General features: G+C 42.0%; 1 protein-coding gene across 5 annotated transcripts in view; it reads right to left on the bottom strand.

Moving 5' to 3' along the window:
• KCNIP4 (potassium voltage-gated channel interacting protein 4) overlaps positions 1 to 27,682 on the bottom strand; it is a 281,003-nt gene that overhangs the window by 32,645 nt on the left and 220,676 nt on the right. For 4 of the 5 annotated variants that reach the window (XM_026678823.2, XM_087963404.1, XM_026678825.2 and 1 more), the window contains exon 2: positions 243 to 367. In XM_026678823.2, coding sequence (XP_026534608.1) covers positions 243 to 367 — 125 coding nt within the window. Of the gene's footprint in view, positions 1 to 242; positions 368 to 8,195; positions 8,302 to 27,682 lie in introns of all 5 variants that reach the window. The other variant, XM_087963403.1, reaches the window with a different exon arrangement.

Raw genomic sequence — 27,682 nt, forward strand, 5'->3', positions numbered from 1 at the left:
AATACTTGCGATTTCAGCCATAGTATTCCAAGGAGCATTTTGTCCCCACAGAAATCACAACATCAGATCATTTTAACCAACAGTGGCCAGGAAACGAATCATTACCATCATATATCTGGGTGCATTCTACTATTGTTGAGAAATAGGCATTGTGTATTTATGCAGTTACATTCCCCCCCAAAATATTTTCAGTAATTTCCCAATTATCTACTTTTTGGGCAAAATCCAGAAGAGACACTTACGTTTTTGAACCCCCGATACAGAATCTGAAGTTCCTTCTTTGTGAATCTGCTCTGGGCTTCCAGCAGTTCCAAGGCTTCTGGCCGATGTCGCACAGTGGCCATTTCGATTTCATCTTCGACGCTGTCTAAGAAACCAAAGCAAAAAGGAAAGATTACCAAGAAGGAATCCGGTCACGGCAAAAATATGATCTCCAATCATCATCATGTAAGCTGGAAAAGAAAGGAGACCTGGTAGATTAGATGCACCAAGTTCATCAACGAAAAGCAGCCCCTGACAATAATTACAATAATTGCAATTGCCCGTTCATTAATAACTTATAAAATGTCAGCAATAGGACTGGGTTGGTTATGTAGAATAACGTGATTTCCCCCCCAATCATATTCAATTCATAAACACCAGATGCAGGGAGCTCAGTTTTCAGTTTTTGACCTTTGAATAAAAGTGTTGTGGCTTCCATAACTTGTAGAAATGAATATTAAGATTACTTGTGTACCAGATTATATACTGTCAAGCCAGTTCTGATTCTCAGCCACCACAAAAACAGAATATCTCCAGGATGGTCTGTTCTCAAACTGGATGTTTCTCAATAGTGCATTCACTGCTTTTGTAATTAAGTCCATCCATCTCACTATTGGTTGCCCTATTGGTCTCCTTCCTTCCTTCCTTCCTTCCTTTCCTCCTTTCCTCCCTCCCTCTTCCTCCCTCCTATCCATCTTCTTTTCTCCTCCCTCCCCTCTTCCCTCTGCTTCCCTCTACTTCCCTCCCTCCCTTCCTTTTTCCTCCCTCCCTCCCTCCCTTCCTTGGGGCTGGAGCTAAAATCAATAAAGAATAGCAGGAATTGGACAGTGTCTACTTTAATGAAAAAAAGGACTAGGGACATGGTAGCAATCTTCCAATACTTGAGGGGCTCATATAAAGGAGAGGGAGTCCAGCTATTCTCCAAAGCACACGAAGGCAGGACAAGAAGCAAAGGAAGGAAATTCATCAAGGAGAGAAACAACCTTGAACTAAGGAGAGAAATTTCCTAACAGTGAGGACAATCAACCAGTGGAACAACTTCCCTTCAGAAGTTGTAGATGATCCAACACTAAGACTTTTAAGAAGAGATGGGCAACCATTCGTCTGAAATGTTGCAGAGCAGAAGGTTGGATTAGAAGGCATTTGAGGAGACGTGCCAAGTCCTCAAATCCCAGTATACTGGTTTTTCTATTTTGATTTTGGCGTACTGTGCATGTGTAAAGTCTCAGACAACACCTATCATTTTAATAGGAAGAGAAATAAGCTGGACAGGTTGATACAGGTGATAAACTACTCCAACTCTTAGGCCTAGAAGTCTGTCTTTATTTTGGAATAATATCCAGAGAGAGAGAGATCTTAACTCACTTGTTCCTACAGAGTTTTCTTGTATTCCATGTGATCTCCCTTGACATTTGCTTGGCTGCAATTATGTACCAAGGCTAAAAAAAAAAAAAAAAAATTGCAGAAGCCACCTTCACAATTTCAGTTGCTATTAAAACAAAAGTCACCAGTTCTTAAGTTTGCAAAAGGTCTTGTTGAAAATAAATGAACACGGCCTGCTGTATATTTCACAATCTACGTGCAAAGACCCAGGAAGAAAATTAATAATAATTTGGTTTGGTTTCTTCCTCTTGGGCATTCCTCCCTGGATATTTAAGATGAATGTATTATTTGAGGAAATAGGAAAAGCTAAACAGTGCTGTTAAAATGATTTTAATGACCCGGTACAGAAACAATTGCAGAGTTTGTGCTCTTGATGCAGCTCAACAGGAAGACAGTGAAGGGGTTGAGATAGGGGTGGATTGCGTGATAGTAAGCAGAATAAACACATTGGCAAAACACAGGAGTGAAGAGGTGTTGAGACCACAGTGTCAGAACTGCTTTGTGGACTTTTCCAAGTGGAATCTCAGATGACTATACAGCATCTGTCCACGTGTCTGAATATAAAGAAGAAACCTGGGAAGTCTTCTGCAGCAGGGGTCTCCAACCTTGGCAACTTTAAAACTTGTGGACTTCAACTCTCAGCGTTCCTCAGCCAGCAAAGCTGATCAATGGCTCCCAGCAAAGCTGACTGAGGAACTCTGAGAGTTGAAGTCCACAAGTCTTAAAGTAACAGATAACAGATAATCAGAGTTGGAAAGGACCTTGTAGGTCATCTAGTCCAACCCCCCCGACCAAGCGGGAGACCCTACACCATTTCTAACAAATGACAGACAAAAGTTGCCAAGGTTGCAGACCTTTGCTCTGGAGGACAAGGTTGTCTTAATGAAATGAAGTGGGGCCCACTTCCCAAAGCATGCCCTGCCTACCGTGGGCTCCACACCGCCCTAATGTTGCATCCCTAAATAGTAATCATTCCGTAGTGCACAGTGCATACTAACTAATCCAATTTTGAAAAAAATCAAGCCTTTTTTAGAATCTGCCCAATTTAAATATCTCTAATTTGCATTTGAGAATTAAATCTTTTTCCCCCTTTTTTTTAAAGCAAAGTGGCAAGCACAGCTGCTCAATATTCAAGAGACTTAACAGACTCCAATTTTCAAGTCATGATGAACAGCCAGGGAGCATTTGCTAAAAACCTGTCATGCAAACTGTATCCCAGGCAGTGCATTTTTTGTGGGGGGGGGGGGGGAGAGAGAAGCTTGTGCTCCACTAATTTATAGCTTAAAATTTGTTCCTGACAGTACAATTTAAACGAAAGGGCTTCCAACTGCATTTCATTAAAAGATTATTTGATACACTGTGGATTTTGTTCCTTATTTAATTCTATACAGAGCACATTTGATTTTTTTTATGAACCAAGAAAAACTGTCCATAAGATATATTATTCCTGTGCTATATTAAGGTATTATCTTCATAATCTCTCTATGCTGAGTGTTGCTTTTAAAAGTTTGCTTCCCGGTATTGTAAGATTAAAGAAAGTAGGGTAATTTATTCCACCTATTTTTTTTTTTAAATGTATGAAATCAATTTAATTACATCCAATGGCCATCAAAGTAAAAAGGAACAAAAGCAACAAAGAAAGTCAAACAATCTAAAGCAGGGGTGTCCAACCTTGGCAACTTTAAGCCTGGAGGACTTCAACTCCCAGAATTCCCCAGCCAGCAAAGCTGGCTGGGGAATTCTGGGAGTTGAAGTCCTCCAGGCTTAAAGTTGCCAAGGTTGGACACTCCTGGTCTAAAGCCCAAGATATCAACATTTTAAAACCAGAGAAGAAAAAAATGAAATGCAAACAAACAGAATAAAACATAAAATAAAATAGAAATCAAGGCAAATAGAAACATGGCAAAATAAAAGAGAAAATAAAGACATCATCATGTCCTCAGTCCAAGTTGGGGGCACCTTAGATTTTATGGAACAGTGAGGACAATTAACCAGCAAAACAGCTTCCTTCCAAGAAGTCGTGGGTGCTCTATCACTGGAGGTTTTTAAGAAGAGACAGGACAGTCACTTGTCTGAAATAGTTTAGGAACTCCTGCTTGACCAGGGGGCTGGACTAGAAGACCTCCAAGGTCCCTTCCAGCTTTATTCTGATTGGTTGGTTGGTTGGTTGAACCTGCTGTAGAAAGAAACAATGCAACTCTGTTGGTGGTGCTAGCCTTCTGCTCTGTTTGGTAGGAAGTGGACTGAGAAACTGAGATTTTGTTAAAAGGGATAAAGTAAAGTGGCACAGAAAGACTAGTAGAAGAATAGATGCAAAAGAGCGTTTGATCAGATCCCAAGGAGAACAGTGCTCGCTGAATGGGGTTGTAGATCCTCTGTAGGGAAAAAAAACAAGATTATGGAAAAGATGTTGAGACTACAGGAAGAGTGCAGAAAAGAACAACAAAGATTGGGTTTGTCTTGTCTAGAGAAAAGAAGGACTAGGGGAGACAGGATAGTAGTCTTCTAATATTTGTGAGGTTGTATAAAGAAGAGGGAGTCAAGCTACTCTCCAAACCCCGTGAAGAAGCAATGAATGGAAACTCATCAAGGAGAGAAGCAACCTAAAACTAAGGAGGAATTTCCTGACAGTGAGAACAATTAACCAGAGGAACTACTTGCCTCCAGAAGTTGTAAATGCTCCAACACTGGAGGATTTTAAGAAGAGATTGAATAACCATTTGTCTGAAGTGGTGTGTGGTTTCCTGCCTAAGCAAGGGGTTGGACTAGATGACCTCCAAGATCCCTTCCAACTCTGTTATTCTGTATTCAGCATGTAATACTGCCGCTGTAACTTTGAAGGTAAATGAACTGTTGTAAGTTGAGGACTACCTGTACCTTAAACTAAGATAGTGTACCTATCCTATACCATACGTATGTAGTGCTTGCCAGTGCTTACATGAAGAAAAAAAATCTAACATTTCAAATGCTTTTTTGTGTGTGAAGTTGGGTATTATACGGGGGGAAGGGAGACAAATTTTCCCTCGAGTCTCACCTGCTGCCTGGAGTGAAGAAAGAAAGAAAGAAAGAAAGAAAGAAAGAAAGAAAGAAAGAAAGAAAGAAAGAAAGAAAGAAAGAAAGAAAGAAAGAAAGAAAGAAAGAAAGAAGAAAGAAAGAAAGAAAGAAAGAAAGAAAGAAAGAAAGAAATTACCTCTCGTGGGCCTAGTTAAGAGGGTTTAACTAAAACCCACCGACAAGTTTCATTTTTAACTTTCTGAATTGGAATCCACAATACAACTTTTACCACCATCACCATCCCAAAAAATTCTACACTCCACTGTAGCATAATAATACACATTAGGGGAAAAAAATGATACTAATTTAACGCAAGATGTATTATGCTGATTTCAGGAGTGTGGCATTATCTTGTCAAGAATGTAAGTATTTCAAAGTTAGGAGGATGAGAGAGCTGGGATGCCGTAGTAATTTGGTGGAAGACTTAAGTGACGGGCACCGAGGAGGGACAAAAACAAGAGTACCCACAGAGAACAGGAAAAGTGGGGGGGGGGGGCAGTTTTCAAAGCAGGAGACCTGCCTCACTGAAGAAGAGGGGGTGATACTTGGATTAGGGGTTGCTCTGAGTACCCAATCTATGATTAGTAGGACTCTGTAGCCCTTCCAAAAGCAGAGAGATGCCTCAGAATCCCAATCTCCTCACAACTTTTTAATCCAGGGGTCTTCAAACTTGGCAACTTCAAGACTTGTGGACTTCAACTTCCAGAATTATTCCTCCTCCGGTCATGTTAGCTCAGGAATTCTGGGAGTTGAAGTCTACAAGTCTTGAAGTTGCTAAGTTTGGGGACCCCTGATGTAGAGGGTCTCTTATTGTAAAGAGAAGGGAGGAGGAATTGGGGGAGGTGGAATGGCATATCCTGAAAAGGCCACAGCGAATTGAACACTGAACAGCCCCCTTCTGTGCCCGACATTTCTTGTTCTGGTTTTCAGCCCGAAGCATTTGCACTGTCCAAGGGATGGACAATAGATCTTGTTTTCCCTGTAAGATGATTCATGCTGGAATGGAAGCCAGCATACCTGGATAATTTTGTCCCCTGTCTTAGTAAAGAGGTGCCAATTTTCCTCTTTTTGATCCCACACCTGCTCCACTGTCAGATTCTAGCTGTCTCCGGCACAGCAGGGCCTCAAAATAAAGTTTCACCTGAGAATAATTCCTCTCCTTCAAACAAAGCTTCCAAGAGGTTCCTCCCTTTAAACAGCAGGCAGAGCAAGGCAGTTAAAAAAGCTACCGTAAATACAAATTACGGGGTTCCTGAGGTATGCCAACTCCTGTCTTGTCCCTCCTGCTCGCTCCCATTTAACTGCTGGAAAATATAAGAGGAGCCCATCAAATTGAGCAGCTTTTCTGCGTCAGAAAAGAGGGATGGATTCTACGTGCTGTTTTTCTTTCCACACATTGTTACTTGTATGGCATAATATTCACCCTCTATTAAAGTGACCGCATGATAATTCCAGTAGCATTTAAGCCTCCCAAAGATTTAGCAAGTCATTGCTGAGGCAGTAATTTTTCTCTTTTTTCAAGAGAAAACTTACTTGGTAAGTTCTTCCCTTTGATTGCTTCTTTTCAGCATATATTTCATTTCATTTTATCCTGTTTAATTTCTTCCCCTTCCTCTCCTCCCCTCCCTCTCCCTCCTCTTCCTCTTCTCCTTCTCCTCTCCTCCTCCTCCCCCTCCTCTCCTCCTCCTCCTCTTCCTCCTCCTCCTCTTCTCCTCCTCCCTCCCCTCTTTCTCCTTCTCCTTCTCCTCCTCCTCTTCCTCCTTCCCCCTTCCCCCCTCCTCCCTTTCCACCATGCAATTCCAAAAACATTGGTTCTATTTTTTCTCTCCACCCCCACATTCTCAAAAAACAGCATCAATAGAAATCTAACACTAAGAAAAATACATATCCCGAACATTGCTTCACATCAAGGGTTGGTGTCTTCTGTCAGAGCAGAATGCTAATTCTTACAGCCAGTTTAGGCAATCTGGTGCTTAACACATTCACAGTTTTTAACGCCTTGATAATTCGAAAGACTAAGAAAAATGGCCATGAAGACTAACCCTTAACATGGGGGGTAGAGCCCTTCACATCTGAATTCAAATTGCTCTGCAGACCCACAACAGAGGCTGCCTTTGAACCTCTTTCCAGCAACTTTGTGCAATGCAGGACAACATGCTTTCAAAATCTTTAACCCATAATGGTCAATTCAGAATCATGTTAACCAGGGGTCCCCAACGCGGTCCGCGGACTGTACCGTCCAGCGAACAAGTCTTACCGGGCCACTGGTTGCGCTGGCGCCGCCATCTTTTTGATAAAAAGTGCTTCCGTGAGCTTTTCCGGGTAGAAAGCTCACGGAAGCACTTTTTCATCAAAAAGATGGCGCCCTGCGCTTTCGGTGAGCTTTTCCGGGTAGAAAGCCATTTCTACCCAAAAAGCTCACCGGAGCGCTGCGCCGCCATCTTTTTGATGAAAAAGTGCTTCCGTGAGGTCACCGGAAGCACTTTTTCTATCAAAAGATGGCGGCGCCAGTTGATGCCGTGCCGGGCTGCGCCGCCCAGCTGATGCCGGTACCGGGCCGCGGCATAAAAAGGTTGGGGATCACTGATGTTAACAGTTACATCAGTTTTGGTCTCGAGTGTGGCATTGAATGTTCTCTGGCTTTGACCAGAATTTTTTTCTGTTGTATAGTTATCGGTATGGGGCTCCATTCCCGGCACAAGGAAAAGCTTATTTCCAGTGCAGTATCTCTTATGTTGTGTTCTTTGGTTCTTAACAGTGAGTTACACTGTACCTCATGACTGCAGAAATGTTCAAAAATAGGGAGAAGTCAACCACAATGGCTAAGAATGTGCCAAGTGGAGTGGATATCTCCATTTTTCAAACTTCCCTGGCTGCTATATATGGTTATCCAATATGCAGATTATTTTCCAAGATGGTACTACTGTCAGACCTGCCCCAAACCAATCCATTAGGAAAGAAAGACTTCATTCACTTGAAGTGAAAGGTTCTTTTTCTAAGAGATGTTGGCTGCAGTAAAGTCAGGCTAGATCTGGGTTTCCCACACACCAAGGATACATAAAGGTTTCCCCTCATCCCAGCCCTCCCTCCCCCTGTGACCAGTCCCTCTTCAGCCAATCAGAACTCGTTGAAGTGTTTTGAGAACGCTGAGATGTTTGTGGTTAATCCACACTCTTTCCTGGGGAGTCTGGCCCTGGATGCTGGTACAAGTTGACTTTTACCACCCCCTCCTTATTTCCCATCACAGACACACAAAGATTTATTGCCCATCTATCTTTTCCTTCCCCCACTTTTCTAGCCATTGATGGCAGGATGCCCGGGAAGCGCCAAGCCGAACCTGGCGAAACTGACAGCTACAGGAAATGTGCAATTTAAATTCCGAAAAGCTTTTCAATGGGAAAAGGAATGAAGGAAGGAAGGAAGGAAGGAAGGAAGGAAGGAAGGAAGGAAGGAAGGAAGGAAGGAAGGAAGGAAGGGAGGAAGGAAGGAAGAAAAACTTGCTTTGAATGTCAGGAGAGGTCGATTTGGAAGATGAACAGCGCAAGAGTTTCATAAGCCGCTCTTTAATGCTGTGTTTCGAGTTGCTCGGGCTGTAGAAGAAACCTAGAAGATACATCATCAAGGCCAAGTTTAGGTTAGAAGAAGACACTGTTTACAGGTGGACAACAGGTATATTTGCACCTGAAAGAAGGAAGCCCAAGTTGCAAGCAGGGGAACATTCCCGGCTAAGGGAGAAACAATTAAAGGGCCCAGAGTGCCTTGTCTTCCTTTATGCCAGACACAAAGGAAGGGACAGCAATTATCATCAATTCACCTTTAGACATGGGATAGGTGTTATGGACAGGTAGTCCTCTACTTGCAACAGTTCATTTACTGACCAAAGTGACAACGGCACCGGAAAAAGTGGGTTATGGCCGTTTCCCCCCACACTCAGCTGGTTTGCATTCAGATGCGTGGCAACTGGTTCATACTTATGACAGTTGCAGTGTCCCGGGGTCCCTTTTGTGACCGTCTGACAAGCTAAGCCAAGGGGGAAGCCAGACTCACTTAACGACGATGTCACTGATTGAACAACCGCTGAGGTTCACTTAGGAAGAAAAGCCATAAAACTCACATGACAAATGTCTCACTTAGCGGCATAAATTCTGGGCCCAGTTGTAGTCATAAGGTGAGGACTACCTGTAACCTGCCTAGCGATTAAGTACAGATAGTCCTTGACTTATAGCCATTGGTTTAGTGACCATTCGACATTTCAACGGTGACTAAGGGCCAGTTTTCGCACTTGCAACCGCTGTGGTCACATGATCAAAATCCAGCCAATGGGCATGTATTTATTTATTCAGCCAATGGGCAAGTATTTAGGACAGATTGTCCCGGGTCATTTGATTGTCATTTGAGGGACCATTTCCCAGCCAGCTTCTGGTCAGCAAAGTCAACAAGGGAAGCCATATTTGCTTAATGACCACACATTTTACTTAACGGCCGTGATTGACTTAATAACCATGGCCAAAAAAGAAAAAAAAAGATTGTAAAATTGGATGCAACTCAATCACCTCGCCCTGCAATGGAACTTTTGGGGCTCCGTTGAGGTCATAAGTTGAGAACTACCTGCAGGAACAGAAATTAACCTCCCCCTGGAGAATGGCATCAAACAGGGTACATAATATTTAGTCAGAAACCATCATAACTGGCTGGTACAGTTTTGCTTTTCCTTGTGATGCAGCAATTCCCTGATTTTGAGGGGAAATTGTTAATCAATGAGACTTTTGTATGTGTTTCCTCAGCAAATCATTGAGCCTTCATTGTTGCTTCTTTTGGTCATTAGAAAACACAAATAAAACAAAGAACTAAAATAACAAACGTAACAGAGTTCTCATCTCTGAGGATCTAAGTGCCAGAGCCTACTGCAATTACATAGCCAAAAAGGCATTAAGAGTTGTTAACCTAATCCTGCGAAGCTTTTTCTCTGGTAATATCACACTACTAACGAGAGCATACAAAACATTTGCTAGACCAATACTTGAATACAGCTCATCAGTCTGGAACCTGCATTGCATATAAGACATTAATATTTCATGAGAAGAGTCCTCCACTCCTTTTCTCACAACAGAATACCTTATGCCTCCAGACTTGAAATTTTAGGCTTAGACAACCTAGAACTATGGCGCCTTCAGTCCGACCTAAGCGTAGTATATAAAATTATCCATTGCAATGTCCCACCCATCAATGACTACTTCAACTTCAACCACAACAATACATGAGCATACCATAGATACAAACTCAAGGTAAACTGCTCCAAACTCAATTGCAGGGAATACAACTTCAGCAACAGAGTGGTCAATGCCTGGAATGCTCTACCTGACTCTGTGGTCTCTTCCCCAACCCCCCAAAACTTTCAGACTGTCCACTGTTGACCTCACTCCATTCCTAAGAGGTCTGTAAGGGGCGTGCATAAGCACACCAATGTGCCTACCCTCCCTATCCCAATGTTCCCCTTTTATTCGTATCCATTTCATGTATTCGTAATCATGTTTATACTTATACCTGTTATCTAATACATGCTTGAAAAATAAATAAACAAATAAATGAATGAATGAATGAATGAATGAATGAATGAATAATTATCACAGCCTCTACATTTTGTGAGTCCTTCCTAGCAACTTCACCTCCAGCATAGTATACATTATGAAAAGAGACCGGGCTAACTCTGATGGTGTTTCACTGTTCAGTTCTGGAATGTCCACAAAGTGTGTGGGGGGAAAAAGGTTAAATCTTTGGAACCACAATTCGGACTAAAAATGAAGCTAGGCCCCAGAAAACTCTCTAAGCAAAGGTTTAGTCAAACATATCATCTAGTATTTTATCTGAGAAGATTCCTCCAAGAGAAGCTGAGTTTCAATTCAGTTGAACCAAAGTGTAAGATCGTGGGGAAAGAGACTCGAGACCAGTGTGACTTTTCAGCTCTTTATTCAATGTATAGATCTGTGTTAGACCTTGGAGCCGAGGCAGCCCTTCATATAGGGATTGCTCGCAGCTTGCCAGCCAATGACAGCTCTTTGAATCTCCCTTGATCGGCCCGGCCAATCGCGGTTGATTCATACTGAGCCAATCACAGTAGTTTATTGAACCAGTCACTTTGCAGTATGTCTGGACCAATCAGACAGGGGTATTTCGAGTATGCTAATATAGAACACAAAGTCCCAAGCAACTTTACAATGCAGCTTTGAAAAAATGTGTATCTTTGAAATGCTTCAGGACTTCAGTAGCCCAGCCTCTTCTACGCCATGTATTGGTTGGAAAAGAGAATATAGTTTTGTTCTTGTATAATAAATGAGGCAAGAAAAGGTCAGGATAGAAAGCAGACAAGCTTCTTATTGCTGCCCTTCAGATTTATTTCATTTTCCAAAACATGCATTTGTCCTTTTGTCATACAGTCTTTAGCAGTCCTGTGGAACTCATGGAAATGGAGTGGTCTTTTTTCTAAAACAAATTGTATATATACAATTTGTATATTGTATATTTTTATATTGTATGTTTGGTTTCAGATATATTTATTAAAATATGTGGTTTGGCTCTTGAATTTTCCTTTGTAAAGAAAAGTAATAAACGTAAACCACAAGTTATCTTTATCCTTATGCATCACTTCAGATCTGCACCTTTTATTTTGCCCAAGGAAAATCTGGTCATTCTTGAGTGAAGAAAAGAGTCAGTGTATGACTCATTTGCCTACACTTTTCCTTTTCCACCTTGGAGAGGTCCAGATACGTCCTACGAATTATCATCTTCTCAACCACACCATAATAGAGAGGTTGGCAGGAATATGGAGCTGTGAGGCACAAAAATGGCTTATTTCCTTCATTTTCTCTGCTCTCTGAGTGTTTCACTCCCTCCTTTTATTTATTTATTCCATAAAAGAAAAGCGAGCAGAACTTCCAGCCGTAAATCCTGCTGTGTTACTTGCCATTGCTAGACTTGCGGCTGCTTCTGCCTAAATCATGCCTAGAGAAGAAAGCCAGGCAAAAAAGCAACAGCCTCTCTCTGTGTGTGTGTGTGTGTGTGTGTGTGTGTGTGTGTGTGTGTGTGTGTTCCTTTGGAGAAGTTTGGCCTCCTGTGAATCAGCCAGTATTTCAAAGTCACTGCGGATGACTGAACCCATCTGGATGGTGAGAAAAGACCACTTAAAGTTCACACTTTAGCTGCTAGTTTCCAAACAGGATGCCCTGGTGGATACAGGGCAGAAAATTATATATGTTCTTTTTATGTTGGGTAAAAGCCATGAACCAGAAAAGGAACATCCTCTCTGCAGTCCTCCACCCAAGGCAAGGCAGTCTAAGAATCGCTTAACTATCTATACCTATATCATCCAAATCTATCTATCTATCTATCTATCTATCTATCTATCTATCTATCTATCTATCTATCTATCTATCTATCTATCTATCTATCTATCTATTTCTCTCTCTCTCTTATTTATCTTATCTATCTTATCTCTCTCTCTTATCTCTCTCTCTTATCTCTCTATCTTATCTCTATCTCTTATCTCTTATCTCTTTATTTCTCTCCCCCACCTATCTCTTTTTATATATCCTATCTATCCATCTCTGTTTGTCTGTCTATCTATTTATCTTATCTCTCTCTCTTATCTCTCTTATCTCTCTCTCATCTCTCTTATCTATCTTCTTTCTCTCTCTTCTCTCTCTCTCTCTAGTTCTCTCCCTCTCCCTCTCTCCCCCCTCTCTTTATATATCCTATATATCCTATCTATCTCTGTCTGTCTATCTATCATCTATCTATCTATCTTATCTCTCTCTCTCTTATCTCTCTCTCTTATCTCTCTCTCTTATCTCTCTTATCTCTTTATCTTCTCCCCCCCTCTCAACCTCTCTTTTTATATATCCTACCTATCCATCTCTGTTTGTCTGTCTATCTATTTATCTTATCTCTCTCTCTTATCTCTCTTATCTCTCTCTCATCTCTCTTATCTCTCTTCTTTATATCTCTTATCTCTGTATCTCTTATCTATCTTCTCTCTCTCTCTCTCCTCTCTCTCTCTCTCTCTCTAGTTCTCTCCCTCTCCCTCTCTCTCCCCCTCTCTTTATATATCCTATATATCCTATCTATCTCTGTCTGTCTATCTATCATCTATCTATCTATCTTATCTCTCTCTCTTATCTATCTTATCTTTCTCTCTCTCATCTCTCTTATCTATCTTCTTTCTCTCTCTTTTCCTCCCTCCCTCCACCCTCCCTCCTATTTGGTACAGGTAAAAAGTATGTACGGCTTAGTAAATGCCTAAGGAAGGCTTTTATAGTATTATTCTAAAAAACTTGTAGTATCTGCTAAACTCAAGACAATTGTGAAAATAAATTGACCTGTATGGCCATCATTTTTATGCATGGTTGAGTCTTGAGAAGATCCTGCAGGTGTCATGGGAAAAAAAGCAAAACTATTAAAAAAAACTACCTTCAGCAGAAACATTTTCAAGAGAAACCAAAGAAGATACAATGAGCCTCTAGACAGACTAAGTACACTATAAAACAGAAAAATGGGCCTCCTGATTTTAAGTCACCATTCCATCGTAAAAGTCCTTTATGTTTTTCTTTTTCATTTATTTTCTACTGGAAAAACAGAAAAACATCTTTAGGACAAATGTGCTCTGCTATTTCTCTCGGCATGAGAAAATGCTAAGCAATCCTTGATTTAGAACTAAGTGGAGACCTTAATTCAAGAATTTCTGCCTGAGTTGGTTTGCATTCGTCTGTGCTTTCATTTCCACCTGTTCCTTAGCCAGCACTTATTTTAGTATCTGCACCTACAGAGAAGAATTACCAACGTGTCCCTGTTTACAATGATTGCAAGGCACCCCTCTTACATAAACTTATTACAATCTATTTTATTTATTTATTTATTTATTTATTTGATTTGCCAATTGTTTACAAGATAATAAGTATAAATGTATACATAGTTGTGAATACATGAAATGGGTACATATAAGAAAATAAAAGAATAAGAGAAACAATAGGACAGGACGGTAGGCACGTTGGCGCTTATGCACGCCCCCTACAGGCCTCTTAGGAAAGGGGTGAGGTCAATAGTAGACAGTCTAAGGTTAAAGTTTTTGGGGTTTGGGGAAGAGACTATAGAGTCGGGTAGAGTATTCCAGACATTGACCACTCTATTGCTGAAGTCGTATTTCCTGCAATCAAGTTTGGTGCGGTTTACTTTGAGTTTGTATCTATTGTGTGCTCTTGTGTTGTTATGGTTGAAGCTGAAGTATTCATTGACAGGTAGGACATTGCAATGTATGATTTTGTATACCATGCTTAAGTCAGACCGAAGACGGCGTAATTCAAGGTTTTCTAGTTCTAGAATTTCAAGTCTGGTGGCATAAGGTATTCTACAACGAGTAGAGGAGTGGAGAACTCTTCTTGTGAAATATTTCTGGACTTTCTCAATTGTGCTAATATCAGATACGTAGTGTGGGTTCCAGACTGATGAACTGTATTCGAGTATTGGTCTAGCAAATGTTTTGTATGCTCTGGTTAGTAGTGTAATATTACCAGAGAAAAAGCCACGTAGGATTAGGTTAACAACTCTTAATGCCTTTTGGCTATGTAGTTGCAGTGGGCTCTAGCACTTAGATCATTAGAGGTGAGTATTCCAAGGTCCTTTACAGAGCTTGGGTCATCAACAAGATCTTGACTATTCAGCTTGTATTTTATTTACAATCAATATATGAAAATACAATGGCACTATACTAATAACATAAGGGAAAAAAGAAATTAACTGTTATGTGTATCTCTATACTGTAGCTTGTATGGCCAAAATGATGGCCAAGAAAGTCACACTGTGTTCAATTGTTTTTAACGTTTATTCAATAAAATTTATTTTTTTTAAAAAAGAAAGAAAGAAAAAGAAAATACAATTTGCCTAAATGATCTTGAAGTGGAAATCAACACAGAACAAGTTATTTTCTCAGCCTGCCTTGAAGAAGAACTTTGTAAATGGGGAAAAAGATAGATGCGGCAAAAGATAGAATAAAAAAAATCAATGGCACTTTACTGAAATCATTTCAGATTTGAAGACGATGTTCTCATCTCACAAGACCCAGAACAGCCACAAAGACACATAACAAGAGTGCACAAAGCAGGGGAACTCACTTAACAATCGAGATCTGGGGCTTATCTGTAAAACACATGACCCATCACTGCCTTCTCCTCACAGGGAAGAAGGTTCTGGTTATTGCTTATAAGTTCTGTAGAAAGTTAGCGCCTACCCCTCCTAGAAGAATGAAATCTTTTGGGACATATTAAAAAAGGCAGAATATTATATTACCCCAAAAAGAGAAATGGAGAAATGTGGGTTTTTTTAGAGGTAGAAAGCAGCCCCCACATCCTTAATAGCCCACAGCAGATGCCAGCACTTAAGAGATAAAGAGCTTATTGAAAGAGGAAAACAAGTATCAAGATAGCTCTATTCAGAGGCAAAGCAAATACTGCAAGCAGAAATCCATTCAGACAAGATATTTTGAAACTCCCTGCAGCAAAGTCTGAACAAAGTCAGAATAGTAGGATTAGAAAGCAAGCTCCTCACCCAAGATCCAACACAGGACGAAAGCCATTAAACCACAATAGGAATTGCCTGACACCCATTCAGAACACAAGCCCCTTCACTGCACCCTCCCAGAGCAACCCATACTTCACCCTGTTGCTCAGATAAACAATAAGCCAGAGATTAACCAGATTAGCTCAGACAAGCACCTAGGATTTGCATTTTCTCTTTTGCCTATAGAGCCAGCTATGACTCCTACATGACCCCATAGGAATTTGACAACAGCCAATAGAACATTAAAGGACATGTTCTTGCACAGGAATAGGATGCTCAAGTTCAAAGCCCAAAGGAAGGTATAAAAATCATCCACTCGCAACTCCATTTTGTCAGCTGCCCAGGACCACAAACGTTTCCATGTGGTTCTGCAACATCAGAGGTCTTCAAACTTGACCGCTTTAAGACTTGTGGACCAACTCCCATAATTCCTCCTCCAGTCTTGTTAACTAAGGAATTCTGGGAGTTGAAGTCCACAAGTCTTAAACTTGCCAAGTTTGAAGACCCCTGTGCTACATCAATAAACCATCTTTCCAATCAGCCTCCATGTTTCCAGTGTCTTTCTCCCAGCCTGGAACTGAACCAGATGAATATTTCTTCCCACAGTTCTTTCATGGGGCCTCGTTATCTGATGGACTGGGGGGGTCTCCCATAGTCCATTGAGTTGCATCCTCATGTTCAGCTCTCATCAATGAAACAGTAGTGCCTGATGGGTCTAAGAAGCTTGTCTTCTTTCAGAGACTTATATATGCCTCTCCTTCACCCAGCCACATCAAAAGAGCCATTAAAATCTGGATGTGTCCCCCAAGGCCTGGGGATAGATCATGGGGGTAGCCTCCTTGTGGAATGACGGATCTGTTAGAGACTGCATTATTTCTCTTGGCTTTTATACAGTTCCACACTGTTTTAGTTTAATATTGTATGCTGCCTAGAATGGAGAGCGATGGAATTGGGCAAGTGCCGTAATAAATAAACAAGAAGAATTCATTTGAATACGTGCCTAGAATGGAAAACATATTCAGTGACTAGAAAAAGGATGATTGCAGAGAAAATCTGAGAGAGATGAACTGTTTCCAGCATTTTCTCGTGTTGCTCATGATTGCTCATCGAATACATTCAGGCTTGTTACTCATCGAATACATTCAGGCTTTCGACAGGGCCATTAAAAAAAATACAAACAAGATTAGTATCTCTTTAGGGCAGAGAACAGAAGGCCCTTTGCAGACACAGCAAATGTAGAAAGCTACTTGTCTGGGTAAGGACGGCATTTAAAATCAATATGTCCAGGAGCACAAAGAGACTGGATTGTCATTAAGCACAGAAAAAGAGCAATCTTTGTGGCTGCAATTAAATACACATAGAGTATTTACTCAGAGACCCACATTGGTTAATGGGTGACATCCTGAAGAACAGGAATGTAGGTTTGACTTTGCTAGTTATTTTAAAAAGCCTAGTACAGGAGACTACTTTGCTTGATGCACTCAAGAGGTTAACCTCAACAAAACCTACATTCTTACCCTCCTGAGGAGTCTATTTTTCACTAACTGTTTAGGAAATAATTTAAGCTAAATGGATGTAGAACCGAAATGAGGTGCAATGACGTATTTTGTGAAGATTAGCATTGCCCTGTTTGATTTATGGCCAAAGTGATACAAGAACCAATGATTTCAAATGTCAGCCTGACGCCTTTTTGTGCTGAATGGCAAGACTAATATCAAAAGGTCACCTTATAGTTTGCCCCAGTCATAAACACATCACGGTTACGTTACTCCTGGAAGATTTGCTACTGAAATGTTTTGCAGTGAGTTGTCTGTAGACAATCATATTCTGATGTAAAATGTGAGCAATGTATATTTACAGTTTGCAGTCTTCTAACTGTAATCTACAAAGTCAATTGTAACCATTGCAACTGATTCTACATGGAACAAACTTCTCATCAATTAGAAACCAGGATCCACAGACACTGACTGGCTGTCAAATGCCATGATCCCAAATCCTGAATCTCTACCCACACTGACACAAAACACATCAGTTTGATTGCAGCAACACAAAAATCATTGGCCATGCTACCACCCATCACGCTCAAGAGTGGATCGAAGCCTGGCCCTCCACAAGCCATTCCATCAACAGATACACTGACTTACAACCAGCCTATGAACCCCCCCAGAATCAAAATCAACCACACACCCAACCAGAGATGCCACCGACCCTCAAGCAATCCACACAAGACCTCCACACACCAGTAGTTCACCTCCCAATGACCCTCACCTGATGTAATCTCCCCATCACAAACTCCATCACAAGACCCTCACCTGATGTGACCCACACTTTACCCATCACAAAACCCATCAGAAGATGCTAACTAATTATTCCTATCACAAGATCCTCACTAGACACACCCACTGTCAGGATTCCGGCAGTTACCCCCAATTAAATCCTGAGTCTCAAGCCAAACTTCCAAAACTTCCAAAGGATTTACTGGGAGTTAACATGTCCGGCATTGCCTGGGTGTAGCCGACTCTAAGACACATCATTCATTGTCACCCTTGACCCTGGTTTTCTCCCACCCCCTGGGTGTATCGTAATTCATATTCTCCAATGGGACACATCCATAGCCCAGAGTCATCAATCATGCTCTCCAGTTAGAATTTTGCAGGGAAGAAACTTCGCTCACCTAGTTACTATCTCTGAAAACATTTATGGAATGCACTTTCGGTTTGCAAGCTGCCCCACTGCTCCCCCCTCCCTTTCTGTTGGCAGCTCTAAAAAGACCATAGAAATATTTTGAGTTGGCACTCACCCCTGACCCATCACAAGACCTACTGGGCACACCAAGACCTTATAAGCAGAACAACGCAGACATCCCCTAAACTCGGCTGAAGATGTTACCTAGCCTGGTAATGTTCAGAAACCAACCCACAATCTTGAAGAGTGAACCTCCACCCTCGTCCTACACCTGAGCTACAGAAATTCACCACAAAATCCATCCACAGACACATTGACCTACAACCAGCCTAGGAACCCCTCAGAATCCAAACCAACCACACAGCCAACCAGAGGCAGCACCGACCCTCAACTAACACACACAAACCCCCCCCCCCAGCACTTTACCTCCCAATGACCCTCAATAAACTGCTTTTAAATGATCTTCTGACTTGGTTGCTTATTGGGAAGGTAATTCGAGGCAGAACCTATGGCCAAATTTGGCTATCTAAACCCAATGTATTCCCAACTACAGAATGAATGAGTACTATCTGGGTATCTTAATTCTATCTTTTATTTTCAATGTCTGCAAAACAAGCCTTCTTTTTTTTTTGCCATGTTTTTGCTAGCTTTTATTCATTCAACCTAACAAGGAATTTTTCAAGAATTTCCTCCCTTTCTGAGAATCAAGCTTTCAGACTGGACTCAAAAGCAGAAATACTAAATAACTGAATTCTTATTTTTTTTCCCTTTTACATATTTTTTATGAAATCTGAATACATGAAAATATATTGCACTGTACACATATTGTACAAACATACACATATTGGTCCCCTCCAGGAAATCTGTCTACCCAGAGAGAAAAGTCAGGGGACTTTGCTTTTAATGTGAGACAGCTGCAGGGAAATTATTATATGAGCAAAATTGGAAAAGTTTGAACTTATTTGCCAAAATGTAAAAATGATGGGTGGAATGAGCAGAGGTGGCTAAATTAACTTGTTTGATTAGAGAAAAGGAGGCATCAACATTTATGGCTGATTGGCTACTGCTTATAAAGTTTTTGCACGAATTAGAGAACAGTGTAGTTACGAGTTGCCTTTTGAAGGATTAGGGAGAAAAAATGGATAATAGAAAAAGAGGGAATTTTTGCAATAACAGAGTAAGAGATAACTTTGTAATCAAATTTTAATTTGCTGCAAAGGAAACCAGATGCTTCTATTTCTTTTTACTCCTTTTGTATTATTTTTTCCTTGTCTTTCTTTGTTCTGTTTTGTTTGTGTTCATTTTATGTTCCCTTTAACATTTTTCATAATATCTATTTATCTGCCCTTCTGGCTATCTAATCTCTCCATATAGAAAACTCATCCATCATTAACAATAATTTCCTTATTGGGTATTGAAAGCTGTTGTTTCAAAATTTCAAAGGCTGCAATAATGAAACAATCAACTTTCTAACAGAAGAAAGGAAAGCCACAAACTGGACGCGGCATGAAAAGTGTGACTTGGTTCCGTATTGTTACTTTGTTCTTTTTATTTAATGGATAGTCCCTCTGTTGTTTCCACAGCCTTGAAATCCCTCTTCTTCTAACTCACAGAAATAGACATGGAGCTTTGCAAAGAATTGAGGTGCAAATATCTTGATGGATTTGGATCCTTCTTCAGAAATACCGTGTTTCTCCAACAATACGGCCTCCACCAATAGGAAGCCCCAGCATGATTTATTGGCATAAAATCAATCAAGCCCCTCCCCAAATTAAGGCCCATATTAAACATGAAATGGGGGGAATGGCGGGGGCGGCTTGCCGTTTGGAGTAGCTTTGTTGCATGCCCGGATATGGTGCTGCCTGCGTTGGTGGAGCACTTCATATCGGAGACCTTCCGCCACCGTTAATTTCCCTTCCCCCTTGCCGTGGCGTTACAGCAACGCCGCGGTGTTTGGTGCAGCCACGTGCAGCCAGTCAGGGCTCCTCCCTGCAACCGGGCCCTGAGGAGACATTTCAGGCGCTCCTGTGGTCGCCTTCCCTTTGCCTTCGATGGTAAAGTGAATTATTTTAAAAACCTCCGCTCATCCTATCAGGGCCGTGAGCTGAGCAGAGCTGGGAAAGCAAGCCGCGGGTGTTTCCTGGTTCTGCCCAGCCCGTGCGGCTCTGCCGCGGCCCTGGCGGGATGAGCGGAGGTTTTAAAATAATTCACTTACCTTCTAAGGCAAGGGAGGGCGGCCACAGGAGCGCCTAGCCAAGCTACCAACAACAAAGGCAAATCCTCAAGGTGGGCTGGAGGAGGTGGCTACGTGCCCCCGGGCTGCTTCAATGCAAGGTCCTGACTTGCAGCATCCTGCCGTTACGCCGCCTCCTCCCTCTCTGACTGCAAAACTCGTGTGCTTCGCCAAACGCTCCGAGCGAGGCGAGCTCTTTCATACATAGAGAGAGAGGAAAGACGCCGGCGTGCTCCCAGAGGCTGGCTCTTTTCTCTAGCCGAGGCTGACAGGAAGTGCCTCCAGGGCCGTGGCAGGCAAGCCGCGGGTGTTTCCTGGTTCTCCCCAGCGCGCGCGGCTCTGCCACGGCCCTGGCGGATGAGCGGAGGGCCCGGCGGGAGGCACTCGTTGCCTTGGTGACATTTCGGGTGCCTCCGCCGCCTCCTCGTCCATCGCAGGTGGCGGTGGCGGGCGGCAGCGGCGGCGCTTCGCTGAGGGAAAAAGAAGACAGCGCAGCCACCTTGCTTGCTTTCCCACCTGCCCGCCCCAGATGGCCTCAGGAGCGGCGGCAGTGGCAGTAGGCGCGCACACTCCTGCTGGCGAAGGGAGGAGAGGCGAGGAAAGAGAAGGGAGTGCGGCAGCAGCGGCTGTCACAGCATCGTCTCATAGCGGGGCAAGGCTGGCAAGCTGAGGTGGCCGCACCAGAGGCGTCACTGCCGAGCCCCTTTTCTCTAGCCGATTCTGACTGAATCTCTATCCCGCTCCTTTATCCTCACGACGGGGAGGATCCTCTCGGGAGCACGCCGGCGTCTTTCCCTCTCTCTCTATGTATGAAAGAGCTCGCCTCGCTCGGAGCGTTTGGCGAAGCACACGAGTTTTGCAGTCGGAGAGGGAGGAGGCGGCGGCAACGGCAGGATGCTGCAAGTCAGGACCTTGCATTGAAGCAGCCCGGGGCACGTGAGCCACCTCCCTCCAGCCCACCTTGAGGATTTGCCTTTTGTTGTTACATGGTAGTTGGATAGTTTGATAGCTCTTAGAAGCTATTCCAAACTAGAAAGGACCAGTTCCCCACAGCAGTTTTAAACTAAAATGCAACTTAGCATGATACTGTATAGGTAGTCCTTGATTTATGACCCACAATTGAACCCCAAATTTATGTTGCTAAGTGAGACCTTTGTTAAGGGATTTTTGCCCCATTTTACAACTTTTCATGTCACTGCTGTCAGGACTCCAACAAATCCACCCCCATTTAAATCATAAGTCTCTAGCAACATTTCTCAGAGAAAAGGAAATTGATTTATTAGAAGTGGCCATGTTGGCATTAGTGGATGCAGCCGATACTAAAATACATCATTCATTTCCCCCTTGACCCTGGTCTTCTGTCCACCCCGTGTATATTCTCCAATGGGACACATCCATAGCCAAGAGTCATCAATAATCTCTCCAGTAATATTCTTGCACTCCGACAACTTTGGGCTGCCAGGGCAATTATTTAGGCACTTGAGGAATGCACTGTTTTCCCCCACCCGCACTCCCTTTCTGCTGGCAACTAAAAAGACCAAAGGAGTATCTATTTAGTTGACAACTTCAGTGGTTAAATTAGTAATCCAGTTGTGAAGTGAATCCGGCTTCCACATTGACTTCTTTCTTTCTTTCTTTCTTTCTTTCTTTCTTTCTTTCTTTCTTTCTTTCTTTCTTTCTTTCTTTCTTTCTTTCCTTTCCTTTCTTTCTTTCCTTTCCTTTCCTTTCCTTTCCTTTCCTTTCCTTTCCTTTCCTTTCCTTTCCCTTTTTTTCCTTTCCTTTCCTTTCCTTTCCTTTCCTTTCCTTTCCTTTTCTTTTCTTTTCTTTGTCAAGCATGTATTAGGTAACAGATACAAGTGTAAATGTGATTTATAGCAGCAAAACATGCATATGAATACATGAAATGGATACGAATTCTGACTTTGCTTGTCAGAAGGTCGCAAAAGGAGATCATGTGATCCCCAGGGATGCTGCGTCTGTCGTAAGTACAAGTCAATTGCCAATGGTCTGAATGTAAACCATGTGACCAAAATGGGGGATGCGGCAAATGGTCATAAGGGTGAAAAAATGGTTCTAAGTCCCTTTTTTTTTTCAGTGCCGTTGCAACTTTGAACGGTCACTAAATGAATTGTTGTAAGTCGAGGACCACCGGTATTGCAAACAACTTTCTGAAACCGCTTGTCTCCGGAGTGTTTTTAAAGAATCGTTTCTGTCAGATTGGCAGAGCGTTTTTGTCATCCAGAGAGCCTTCCAATCCGTCATTTCTCTCTCGAGAGAGCTAAAGTATATTCTCAGGGGTGGGATTCAAATTTTTTTAACAACCTGTTCTGTGGGCGTGGTTAGGTGGGCATGGTCATGTGACTTTTTTTCCGCAGCACACCCTCCCAGGTTTTGGGCCTCCTGGGCTGCAGGGAAGCTTCCCTGGGGCCCAGGAAGGCAAAAAATGGAGCTGGGAGTGTGTGCAGCAGTTAAGACCGTGAGAGGGATCCCGGCACAGCTGATAATCAGAACAGCTGATCATCGGGAGGGGAAAAAAATAAATATCTTAAGATGTGACTGAGCGGGGGAGAACGCAGTCAGTGATGTTGCGCATGCACGATAAGGACTGAATGGGCAGGGAGGAGCAGGACAGGAGGAGAGGGAAGGGCCAGCCAGGGGCATGATTTGCCAGCTCTCCATACTGCACAGAATCATAACAACCTGTTCTACCGAACTGGTCCAAATTGGCAGAATCCCATCCCTGTATATTCTCTTATTCTTTCGAGGAAAGTTTGAACATCTGTTGAATGATATAATCAAAGGCTTATATACATTTTTAAGGACCAGCCTTTAACCAAAACTGATCTCAAATTCCTTCAAATCATCTCAAGTCACGGAAGACAGGGTGAGTTCTTCAAGCAGCAATCATGCCTTGCCAAATTAAATTTTTTCCCTAGTTTCTTTGCTATTTTGAGGAGCTATGGAACGATAAGCATAAGTAGATCATTTTTCTCCACAGAGATTAATTTTCCTGCTGTTTGCAAGGAAGGCAGCAAAAAGAGATCAATGCTTTTCTCCTAAATCCAGTTGGATATGGACTTCAAACCTGGGCTGATGACGGAAGGCAGTCCCAGTTTAAATTATTATTAACAATGGAATCACTTCAATATCTTAACCCCAAACCCTGAACCCATTTGGACACAGGGGAGTTTCTAAGACCACAATTGAGCCCAGAATTTATGTTGTTAAGTGAGAAATGTGTTAAGTGGGTTTTGCCTGATTTCTCTCCATGTTTGTTAAGTGAATCCCTGCAGTTGTTAAATTAGCGACATATGTGATGACCCGGGGTGTGGCACGAAGGCAACACAGCCAGAGAAACGGTATGAGTCCCTTTATTGGCACCAACTTTGCCCCCAACATCCCATTTATTCTCCAGCCTGAAGGAAAGCTCTCTCACAAACCCGCAACAGCCTCTGGCTGCAGATACTCCAGTCCAAATGCTGTAAACAGACTGACTGCAATCAATCACTCCAGCAGGGCAAGATAAGGACTCCAAGAAGCAAAGAATCATGGCAATAATTCCAGCAAGGCAAGATATGCACACAGAAGCACGGTAATAATTCAAACAGTCAGGAGGAAGGCCAGGAATGCAGGCCGCAACTCTCAACACTAGGTGAATTCAGCATTTGTTCCCCTCCCAACTGCCTCTCCTTTAAACTCTCATTCCCAGGTGTGGCTAGTGAAGGGAATCAGGGCCCTTTCCCTCCCCCCATAAGGCATGCAACCCACGTTGCTCCCTTCTCCATTCCTCCCTGCGTGCCCTAGGATGAAGAGGGGGTGGGCCTGGGTCTTCCTCGGAACTCCCTCTCCCTTGTTCTACCTCACCCCTGCTCTGCCCAACCAGACTTTGCCCTTCCCCAGTTTCCTCTATAGCCAACAGAGCCACACTCCCACTCCCTGTCAGGTGTTCATCTTCCTCCTCGGGTTCAGACTCCAATGGGGGAATGACAACATGGTTGTTAAGTGAATCTGGCTTCCCCATTGACTTTGCTGCTCAGAAGTCTGCTAAAAGGGATCACGTGACCCCAGGACACTGCAACTGTCATAAATATGAGTCAATTGTTGAGTATCCGAATGTAAATCATGTGACTACAGGAGATGCTACAATGGTCATATGTGTGAAAAATGGTCATAAGTCACCAGTATTCACTGAATAACCAAAAAAAAACCCATGAGATTTCTAATCCCCTTTTGGCTTCTACATTAATATGAAACACTTTTTCCATGGTTAGCCTCCTTCCTTATCAAGAGGTAGATGAAACAGATGGAGGTATAGATATTTGTGTACACACACACACACACACACACACACCTCTGTTCCTCCCTATGGAACAGAAGTTGCCCTCGGAAGTTGTGGGAGCTTCATCACTTGAGATTTTCAAGAAGAGACTGGACTGCCATCTGCTAAAAATGGTGTAGGGTCTCCCACTTGGGTGGGGTGGTGGTGGACTAGATGACCTACAAGGTCTCTTCCAACTCTGATTATCTGATTATCTGTTTACCCCTTCAAATATGTATCTGGATCTGAGTATCCATGTGTGCCTGGTATATATATATTTCATTCAATGCTGAAGCCTTTGTGGTGGATAATCCTAAATATTTAAAACGATCACTCTTGATCTGAAGATGCACACATAACTGTCAACATTCATTAGTATAATTGCTCGGTTGTGTATATTCATTTCAGCTCTTCCTGTCTGATTTCATATATATCCCTGAATGGTTTCCAAACAAAAATCAACATATCATCAGCAATCAGACTGATCAAATGCTGCCTTCCTTCAATTCTTAAGCACTTAAATCTGACATTGCTGGGAATGTTTCTATTGAATGTCAAATTAAAGCAGAACATTTGTTAGAATAACAGAATAACAGAGCTGGAAGGGACCTTGAAGGTCTTCTAGTCCAACCCCTTGCTCTCGCAAGAAACCCTACATCATTTCAGACAAGAGGCTGTCCAATCTCTACTTACAAAGTAGAATCTCTACTGTTTTCTTGCAGATATTTCATCATCAGTGCAAGAAGGGGATAGGATTTGCAAAAAAGAGGAGGAGGAAGAAGAAGAAGAGGAGGAGGAGGAGGAAGAAGGAGAAGAGGAAGAGAAAGAGGAAAAGGAAGGAGGAGGAGGAGGAGGAGGAGGAGGAGGAGGAGGAGAAGGAGAAGGAGAAGGAGAAGGAGAAGGAGAAGGAGAAGGAGAAGGAGAAGAAGAAGAAGAAGAAGAAGAAGAAGAAGAAGAAGAAGAAGAAGAAGAAGAAGAAGAAGAAGAAGAAGAAGAAGAAGAAGAAGAAGAAGAAGAAGAAGAAGAAGAAGAAGAAGAAGAAGAAGAAGAAGAAGAAGAAAACTGTGGGATCCTTGGTGCTTTCTGATCTTACTTGTTTTCTTGCAAACATTTCATGACCCAATTAATTAACATAAACTAGGTAGTAAGGGTTTTGTTTATGTAATCCCACTCCTTCCAAGCACTGATAGTGTTGCATAGTTTGGGTCATGAAACGTCTGCAAGAAAATAAGCAAGATCAGAGAGCACCAAGAGACCCCTCAAAAACGAGTTTGTGGCATTCTCCAGTTGACCAAATGCAATGATTTTTATTTTATTTTTATTCTTCTTTTCTTCTTTTCTTTTCTTTTCTTTTCTTTTCTTTTCTTTCCTCTTTCTTTCTTTCTTTCTTTCTTTCTTTCTTTCTTTCTTTCTTTCTTTCTTTCTTTCTTTCTTTCTTTCTTTCTTTCTGTCAACATCTTAGATCAAGTTCCAAAAATTTATGTTTCAAAATAAATCATGTTTTGTCCAGCATTTCAATTCCGTAGCTGGGGTGCTTTATGTTCAACTTCTATATCTTTGTATGCTTCAGGGCAACTATTTTAAAACACATTTCAGCTTCTAGCAAAGCCTTGCATTCCAACAAGTTCTGTCTTGTCCCATTGACCTTGCATGAGAAATCAGACTAATAAAATATGCCCTATCACAGTTTATCATGCATGATGATACCCAAGCTGTGCTTATATGAAACTATTCTTGTATTTATAATACAGGAATAAATGAAGAAATATGACAAAGAAACGATACCAAAAGCAACAAAACCATCTTAACTATGAAAAAAAACAAAACCAGAAGCAGTAAGGACTGACAAAACCATTATAATTCTCCCCAAACAACAGAGGCTGAAGTCAACATGAGCAGATCAAATCAACCAAATCAAATCAAATCAAAAGAACTATTCAACAGCCCAATGAATCAAATCCCTATAAAAACCAGGAAACCAAATCAATAATGTTCTCAGCAGACAAATCACAAAAACAGGAATAACAAGGAAAGCAAAAAGAGAAAAACAATACCTCCTCTTTTTCTGCAGATATCCCAAAAAGGTAGGTAGTCCTCGAGGTACGACCATGATCGAGCCCAACGTTTCTGTTGAAGTGAAACATTTGTCAAGTGACTAAACGACCTGTTGTTAATATACCTAGCTGTATATCCATAAACACCAAGTAGCTTGCAAAAGACAGGATGCAATTTTATTGATCTATCTATATCTATCCAGACAACCATGGCCACAACTAGAAATTTCATCCTGTGGCCAAGATGGGCACAGCCCACATGAGCTTAGATCTGATTTTGGGGTTGATGAAAGATGAAACCAAAAATCAAACTTTAGAGCAGGGGTCTCCAACCCTGGAAACTTTAAGACTTGTGGACTTCAACTCCCAGAATTCCTCAGCCAGCATAGCTGGGAGTTGAAGTCCACAAGTCTTAAAGTAGCCAAGGTTGGAGACCCCTGCTTTCAAACGTTAGCTCCTTACACAGTAATTAACACCCATGCCATTTCACCACAAAGGAAGCAATTGACACCTAGCAAAACTGGACCATCTCCTTAGCAACCGTCTAACCAAAAACCAATGGCAAGAATCATCACTTTCCCAAAGAAGCACCTTTGACAATCCAGCCATCGATACCATCCGTCACACAAAAGGCAACCAATATTGGAATAAAACAGAAGCTTCATCTTATGAGTGTCTAAAAAAAAAAATCTGAAGCAACAAGGGTTTGATCAATTGACCAGAATTTATCCGGAATGGTCTGTTTGGGCAGGGGGGGTTGGACTAGAAGATCTCCAAGGTCCCTTCCAATTTTGTTATTCTGTAGTCTGTTTATTTGCTACACAGTGTCTGCATTTTTCCCCTCCAGGAATTTTGATTCTTTTTTCTATTTTATTTTTTCTGTCCTTGTACATACCCACCCAGAGTTATTATTTGAGAGTCAGGCGGCTTCTAAACTAATTAAATAAACAAAGAAGCAAATGTATTTCCAGGGTTATCTATTGGATAGCTACATATACTCTACTCCAGGGAAAGACCTTGACAAATTCTGGCTGGTTGAGAAGGAAGCTATGTGAACATACTTACAATGTCACCAGAAGCTGAGCTTGG

This window comes from Notechis scutatus, chromosome 4 (genome assembly GCF_049901735.1).
Source record: "Notechis scutatus isolate UNSWTSFEM ecotype Mainland chromosome 4, rNotScu1.2, whole genome shotgun sequence".
Classification (NCBI taxonomy): domain Eukaryota; kingdom Metazoa; phylum Chordata; class Lepidosauria; order Squamata; family Elapidae; genus Notechis; species Notechis scutatus.